Raw genomic sequence first — 8,640 nt, forward strand, 5'->3', positions numbered from 1 at the left:
ATGCTGAAGACCATGGACAGGTACTGCTCGTAGGACACCTGAATCCAGCCGTCCTGGTCCGTGTCATAACGCCGGAATATGTCTGTCAGTCTCTGAAGAGATAAGGCAGGGTTCGTGGGAGAGGTAAGGCCACAGCCCCCCTGGAGCTCACAGCGGCCTTGATGCTAGACAAGAATTCTAGAGTACTACTATGGGAGAATGTTCCACTTCAAACCCTCACCTGGGGCCAGGCCTAGCCATGAGGAGGGTCATGGGGTGCTACCACCCTGGAGGGCAGGTGGAATGCGGGCACCGACTCAGTTCAGCTGCACACCAGCCCCAGCCTAACCCAGGTGATGCTGCCACACGAGCCCTGTCCTCACAGTTCACACACCAGGTGGACCAGGGCTCCCTGCACTGCTCCCCCTGCTGGCCTCTCTACAACTCCAATGACCATTCCAGGCAATGAGAAGACAGTGGGGTGTCTCATCCTGTGCAGCTCCTGTCACACAGCGTGTCTACTGGGGCCAGGAAAGAGGGTGCATGGCCTGCTACCCCTAACTCCACACAGATCCTGCCTCCACCCCATAGCCACTGACCTCACCAATGATGGATTCCAGGCTGACTCACTAGACTGGTTATTGACACAATGCCATCCCCGACCCCTGAGCTGACCACACTGACGGGCTGAGGACCCATTGCCTCCACCTGTCACTCCCAGTAACACCCCTGCCTGACTCTACTGACCACAAATCTCCACGTGATACCTGACCCCACCCCATCACTGTCCCCACTCCACCCCTCCAGCCCCTAAAAGCTCAAAGAATGGGCCCCAGTACCTGTAAGACAATGCAGCCTTGGATGAAGTCGTCGAAAGCGATCTGCCCCCGGCCCTGCCTGTCGAACTTGCGAATGAGAATGTCATGGAACTGGTCCGAAAGCCGGTACCCTTACAGGTGGGAATGAGGGTCCGCGGTCAGAACAAGGTGGTTGTATGCCCCACCCCTCAATCAAACACGGACAGCAAACGGGCAGAGAGAGCATGCAGTAACCTGGACTGGGCTGGGGCTGGAGGTGAGGGGGCTCCCAGGGGACTTGGCTGTAACTCTGCCCACACCTCAAGCCAGACCACCTGAGCTGAGGCTGTGAGCAGGCGCCCCTAGTGCTGAAGAGGACGATATTCCTACAGGAACCACAGGCTCTGTCCATCCGCCCTGTGCTGTATGGTGCTGAAGGGAACAGCTTTCCTACAAGCATCACGGGCTCCGTCCACCCACCCTGTGCTGTATGCTGAAGGGAGCACTAGCCTTCCTACAAGCATCCTGGGCTGAAGAGACAATATTCCTACAGGAACCACGGGCTCTGTCCACCCACCCTGTGCCGTACGGTGATGAAGGGGATGGTATTTCTATAGGCATCATGGGCTCTGTCCACTTGCCCTGTGCTGTACGGTGAAGGGAACAGCCTTCCTACAGGAACCACAGGCTCTTGTCCACCTGCCCTGTGCTGTATGCTGAAGGGGACGCTATTTCCACAAGCATCACAGGCTCTGTCCATCCGCCCTGTGCTGTATGGTGCTGAAGGGGACAGCTTTCCCACAGGAACCACGGGCTCTGTCCACCCACCCTGTGCTGTATGGCGCTGCACCCACAGGAGGCCCATCCTGCAAGAGCTACATTCTGTTTCCTTGATCCCCTGAGATTCATCTTAAAAAGCCCCTGACTGCTGAATTCTATGCTGATGACTAGTCAGGAAAGTTCATGTCACTCCACTGTGAGGACCCTCCGGGGCTCGGATGTTCTGAACCAAAGAATTCAGTTATCCAGAGCACAGCCATCAGAGAGGGGAGACTAAAGGGCCCACCCCAAGCAAGTCACCGTGGCATGATGACCAATGATGACCAGGCAGTCAAGGTCACAGAGGGCCACCAAGGACCTGGGCAGCCTCCTGCTGGGAAGGTCGTCTCAAGGACACGACTGGCAGACGGCCGGGTCTCCAGTCCTCACACACCAGGTTCCCAGACCACTCCAGACCCTGGTGGCTTGTGGGACTTTGCAGAAAACTAAGGGCCACAGCTCACAGAGGCGGCCCCTTACCTGCCTCCTCCTTCCTAACAGTGCCTTCTGACTTACTCAGGAGGTAAGATCCAGGTGCCAAGACACTTTTACCTTTTTTTTCCAGAGTCTTGTTGGGTTCTTTGTAAGAAACGTACACCGACTGTCTGGGTGAATTCCAGAGTTAATTTCCTGCATGACCACCCCAATGCTCTAGTCACACATGCATGCTTTACATAGTGCCGTCCAGAATGGCTGTCCCACTTCCCATCACAACGGACCCCTCACAGGACTGGAGGACAGAGAACTGGGAACTGGCCACGGGGCTGCTGTAAACAGACAGGCTCAGTCATCAGGAATGGACAGTGCTAACTACCCAAGGTTTAATGTCTACCTTCCCTGAGTCCCACAAAAAGCCCCGTCAGACCAGGATGGCAAACTTCCAACAAAGAGCTGGAAGTCTGGAAGCACCTGACTGGGCTTCCTCTGATGGGTGTCCCCTCCATTTAACCCACAGAGGGCCCTACCCAGTGTGTGCAGGTCATGTTCCCAGAACAAAGGGCTGGGGCCTCAGGTACGGGCTTCAAAAGAGGCTGCACACTCAGGAGGTCTGATAGGAACCCTGTCCCTTGAAGAGGGGGTCTGAGGAGCCTGGGTCCTGGGGTGGAGGTCTGAGGGGAGCTCTGTGTCCCACTCTTGTCCACCCAAAACTAAAACTGCAAAACTGCTTCCTGGGAGGCTCAGCCCTCACCTCTCAGGCAGCTGACTGTGCCCAGCCCCACAAAACAGCAGAGCAGGTCAGATGCACCCTAAGTGCCAGTGTGAAGTCAGGAAGGTCAGCGTCCAGCTTAAACAGGAGTCACCCCCGTGTGCAGGAAGGTCAGCTTCCAGCTTAAACAGGAGTCACCCCCGTGTGCTCAGAACACAGGCCCTGTGGGACCCTCACATGTCAGGGTTAGTGTGAGGATGGGGGGACAAGCCTTCCACCACGTGCAAAGACACAGTGCGTCACAGGGCCGAGGAGGTGCCTTCACCACTACAGAGAGGACGGGATCTCACGCTGATAGAGCGCAGCTCCTTAAGGAATCCAGACGACACTACACTCTGTCTCATGTTTCTTTTTTCCCCCTAAAACATCCTTCTAGCAAAACTGTGGGAGGCTAAATCTAGTTAGTGCTTGGGACTCAGAGCTCGAGGAAATGAACAAGTGAGAAGTAGGAAATGGACTTGCCGGTGCCACCTTGGCTGGGCTTCTGCTAACAAAACCCACAGCATTGCTCCCTGTCCCAGGATGGCAGGACCAGAAACCATGCTCCTCAGGCCCAGAAACTGCAGCCCCTCAAGACCCTGGGACCAGAAACCGCAGCCCCTCATAACCAGAGACCACAGTCCCCCAGGATCCTGGGACCAGAGACCACAGCTTCGCAGGACCAGAAATCACAGCCCCCTCAGGACCAGAGACCACAGCCCTCCAGGATCCTGGGACCAGAAACTGCAGGCCCCCAGGACCAGAAACTGAGCCCATCAGACCCTGGGACCAGAAACCACAGCCCCTCAAGACCCCCACTGGTCTGCTAACTCTGGAGGCACTATATAAGCCTTTGAACACACTCTACCCACACACTCAGGCTTGATGCATGTCAACATGGGAGCACACACCAGCCCAGCACATACATCTATGTGTGTGCACACACTCATGTCTGGCATGTGTACACACATGTGCATTGCTGGGGCAGGACCACTTGAGAATGGGGAATGCATTCTTCCTTTCTGGGAGGCTCAATCTCAATCAGAGTTTGTACCAACCAAGAAGGAGACCTCGTAACTGAAAGGAATGGGATCATATGGCTATTTCACCATCCGTTTCATATCAGTAATTTGGCCATGAAACGCCAAAATACCTTACTCACAAACCACATTCTCAAATTTGTTCACGACACTCCATTTCACAAGATACCTGCATAGCCTGCATCTCATTTTGGATGAATCTACATAAATGATCTCTGTCAAATGTTGTCAAAACCTGCTGCTGGGGCGAAGGCTCGTACAGTGTCCAGCACAGCACAGAACTGCCCAGGAGGCCTCCCAGGCTGGGTCTATATGGAAGCAGCTTTCTCCAAACCGCCTTTCAATTAGCAGTCACGCACCTACCCACTCCACAGCAGGTTCCCTCCCCCACAGGCTGTGATAAAGCCGTGGTCACGTCCCAATCACCTCCCACGTGACCCTGTATGATGTAGCATGACGCAGACACGGCCGCTACATGAGCAGAGTCAGAATGCCTGATGGTGCCTGGGCTCCAAAATGAACAAGCCACACAGGTGAGACAATGAATTACCAAAACCTGAGAGGGCCTGCTTGAGCTCGTTCTTGTCGATCATGCCCGAGTTGTCGCGGTCGTACGTGCGGAACACGTTCTGCCAGTCGGTGATGTACTTCCAGACACCGGTGAACTCACTGAAGTTGACGCCAGCCTTGTTCTCTCGGTCAAACATGGCTGAAACACAGAACATCATCGACTGAGGGAAACAAGGGTGAGAGACAGCCTGGTCAGTACAGCTTTCCCCCCGGCGTGGTGCCGGCCAGGTGCCCGTCAGGCAGGTGCTAACGGGCACCTGGGTGCCAGGATATTATTGACAGTGTAGGGGACCGTGTACAGTCACACCACGTAGAGAAGCACTCCTCGCATGGACACCTGCTGGAGTGGACACTGAGTGGAAGCTGCAGAATGTGAGGTGAGACAGCACCTTCCGTTGTCTCTCCATCCAGGGTCCAGTGTTTGGTATTCTACCAAGGACACTGCTCTAAGGAGAACAGGGCTTGACCACTGCCTTATCCACTCTGGAATTTCTTCTTTTTAATGAAGACCTGACCTTGGCAGTGGGTGGGGAGAGGAGCTCAACTCTAGGTCCAAATTCAAACGCAAACGTATTTCAAATATTCAAATGCACACTGACCAGAACACAGGTAAAACCTCAGTCAATGAGAGCGAGCGATAGTGAACTCAAGCGTGGATGGACGCTTCTTTAGAATTGACCAAGCACTCGTGGCTGAGGCGGAAGGTCCCCAAGGAATCCCATGAGAACACGACCTTCCTTGTCGCCTCTGGTCAGTTGCCACACTAGTGCTGGACTGGTTTTACATGACCGCCCCAGTGTGACCCCGCACACAGGGCACGGGCATGTGGGCGGGAATGGAACACGGAAGTGAGAAGTGGGAGGCATGAGGGAAAACAGGACACGGGGAAGAGAACGGGACCAGAGTGCGTGAGAGAAAGCGTGCTGTCGTGGGTCACTGTTCTAGACGGCCTTTCTAGGCCCTGGCCCACCAGGGGCCTGGGCAGGAACAAAAACAGAGGCTGTGTCCCTCTATCGATGAGGTCCTGTCAGGTTCAACGACAGAAACTGGGAAAAGTCACTACCACAGATTATTGAGGAGCAATGATGTAAGTTTACAGACTAAGGTGTTTCTGACTCAGGGAATGATCTTTTCGATCACTCGCTATGCTTCTGACAGCACAACAATGGATAAGAATCACAGAAGAACTGAAGCCTTCGAGTTACAGTGTTTGAGAACATCCCATGGACTGCCAAAAAACAAGTGTCTTGGAGAAAGTGCAGTCAGAGTGCTCTCTGGAGGCAAGGATGACAAAGCTTCATCTCACATAATTTGGACATGTTGTTGCTGTGTACTGTTGAGTCAGAAGTGACCCACAGTTGACCCTCCAGTGGGTTTTCAGAGACAGTAAATTGCACGGGAGGACACTGCCCATTCTTCTCCTGTGGAGCAGCTGATGGATTTGAACCGTTTGGGCTAATGGTTAGGAGAGCTATTCCTTGGAGAGGGACCTCATGATTGGAAAGGTGTCTGTTCTATTGTGTTCTGTCAAGTCAGAACGCACAGCTGATCCTCCAGAGGGTTTTCAGGGACAGTAGGTCTCACAGGAGCTGACTGCCCATCCTTCTCCCACGGAGCAGCTGGAGGATTCAAACCGTTCGCCTTTAGGTTGACAGTACATTTACCACTAAGCCACCAGAGAAAGGTGGAGATTCAGTGAAACAGAAGACCCTCAATCAGATGGACAGACAGACACAGTGACTGTGAGTCACTGCAATGAGTGTGTCAGAGATGATGGGATGGCGATACAAGGAAGCAGCAGCGGTCAGCACTGGTCAGCACTGGACCTGCGTGTGATCATTTGCAGCAGCAGGGAGAGTCAGACAACACAAGACAGCTGACGTGGAACTGCTGCCCCAAGAAGCCAGACCTGAGTGGTCAGCCCAGCGGTGGACGATGAGAGGGGTTCACAGAGCGTTAGTACACTGGCCGAAAGTCACAAGAAAACAAAAGATCCTTAGAAGTGGACCAACATAGGGGAGCTCTGGTGGCCTAGTGGCAAGAAGCTGCACTGCAATCCCAGAGGAACAGAGTTCGAATCCACCAGATGCTCTGCCGGAGAAGGAGGCGCAATATCCTCCTGTACCAGTCAGATCTGATTTGACGGTACACGCACACAAAATAAAAAAAAAAAAAAAAGAAGTGGACCAACAGGAAATATGATGGATGGAGAAAAGACTGGAACTGTCAACAAATTCATCTTACTTGGACCCTTTATACTCTTGGTACCAGCAGTCTGGAAATAGGAGACACATTGCACGGGGAAAGTCAGCAGTTAGAGATCTCTCCAAATTACTGAGAAGTAATGTTGTCAGTCTGAAGACTAAGGTGCATCTGATTCAGGCCATGGTCTTTCTGATCACTTGCTATGCATTTGAGAACTGGACAATGAATAAGGATGACAAAGAAGAATTTATGCCTTTGAGCTGTGGAGTTGGAGAAGAGCACTGAACATCCCGTGGACTGCCAAAACAAGAAACAGGTAAGTTTTGGACAGAGTGAAGCCAGAGCACTGTTTGGAGGCAAAGATGATAAAGCTTCACTTCATATACTCCGGGCATGTTGCTAGGAGGGGCTACTGCCCGGAAAGGGACATGATACTTGGAAAAGTAGAGAGTCAGGGAAAGAGAGGAAGACTCTCGACCAGGTGGACTGACATGATGACTGCCTAATGGGCCCTGTGTGTCATGAAGTATGAGGATGGCACAGGATAAGACAGGGTTCATATCCGCTGTTCAAGGGGTCACTATGGGTCGGACTCAACGCCACAGCACCTAACAATAGCAGCAAAGAAGCCACAAGTCCGAAGGGCCTCTGAGTGAGCATTCTATAGAACCATCATGACTGAGGACTTGGATCCTGTTGAACTAAACCCAAGATTCCCCAATTAAAGGGTTCTAGAAGAGAGTTCCATTTTTAGAGGATAAATGAGAAATAAATATTTACATTCCAGCAAAAGAAGTCTTCCAGAAATTAGGAGAAAAGTGACTGATAAATCTTCGCCAAGACTGTGCTTCCGATTCTCAATAAAAACACAGAAAAAAAAAAAAAAAAAAAAAAAAAAAAAAAAAAAAGACTGTGCTTCCCCAAGGGCGCTCTGATGGCCTAGGTGGTAAACAGACAGCCAAGCAAAGACGTAAGGCTTGACTCCACCAGCTGCTCCACAGGAGAAAGATGTGCCATGTGGTTTGCTGCCACTGAGAACCTGCTGGAAGGTCAGCTACGACGAGTTGGTTCCAATTTGACAGCACACAACAACATGCAGCCATGGGTCTGTCCTCTATTGGCTCTGAGTTCAAATTCATGCTTCCTGTGCAAACAGGGGAATCCAAACTGAAAAACCAGTGCAGACCACGTAGAAAGAAATGCAAATCCCCCATGGACGAGCCCGTCACTCAGGCCCCATGATATGCACATCTTAAGTGCTACTGGTAAAAAACAAGGGTCCAGGCATTGACAGCGTACCAACTGACATATTTCAACAAACAGACTCTGCCCTGGATGTGCTCACCAAGTTGTGCCAAGAAATCTGGAGGACAACCACCTGGACTACTGATTGGAAGAGATCTGTATTTCTTCAGATTCCAAAGAAAAGTGAAACAATCCAAGAGTGTGGAAATTATCAAACAGTATCAGTGATATCACATACGAGCAAGATTCTGCTGAAGATCATCCAAAAGTGACTGGAATAGCACATCAAAAGAGAACTGCCTGAAGTGCATGGTGGATTTAGAAGAGGCTGTGGCACTAAGGATATTATCGCTAATGTCAGATGGATCTTGGCTGAAAGCAGAGAGTACCAGAGGAATGTCTGTGTTTCACTGATTATGCAAAGGCATTTGACAGTGTGGATCACAACAAACTGTGGCTGACTGTGAGAAGAATGGGAATCCCAGGACACTTGATTGTGCTTATGTGAAACTTATACTTGGACCAGGAGGCAGTCATCAGAACAGAGCAGGGAAACAACTGCATGGTTCAAAACTGGGAAGGGTGTACGCCAGGAATGTGTCCTATCTCCATATCTTTTCAATCTATATATAGAACAGATTATCTGGGAGGCTGGGCTCTATGAGAAGTGTGGCAGCAGGATTGGTGGTAAACTCATCAACAATCTGCGTTATGCAGATGATACAACCCTGCTTGTTGAAACTCAGGAGGACCTGAAGCGCTTATAGTAGAAGGTCAAGGACTGCAGCCTTCAATATGG

The 8,640-nt window shown here is 51.6% G+C and overlaps 1 protein-coding gene across 3 annotated transcripts in view; it reads right to left on the bottom strand.

Moving 5' to 3' along the window:
• Window positions 1-8,640, bottom strand: part of PDCD6 (programmed cell death 6) — a 25,264-nt gene that overhangs the window by 202 nt on the left and 16,422 nt on the right. Inside the window, exons 4-5 of one of the 3 annotated variants that reach the window (XM_006900159.1) lie at window positions 4,378-4,530; window positions 819-928 (exon numbers count right to left, since the gene is read on the bottom strand). In XM_006900159.1, the coding sequence (XP_006900221.1) occupies window positions 819-928; window positions 4,378-4,530 (263 nt within the window). Of the gene's footprint in view, window positions 1-818; window positions 929-4,371; window positions 4,531-8,640 lie in introns of all 3 variants that reach the window. The other 2 variants (XM_006900158.1, XM_006900160.1) reach the window with 2 other exon arrangements.

This window comes from Elephantulus edwardii, unplaced genomic scaffold, assembly GCF_000299155.1.
Source record: "Elephantulus edwardii isolate Elephantulus edwardi_28Jun2011 unplaced genomic scaffold, EleEdw1.0 scaffold00274, whole genome shotgun sequence".
NCBI lineage: Eukaryota > Metazoa > Chordata > Mammalia > Macroscelidea > Macroscelididae > Elephantulus > Elephantulus edwardii.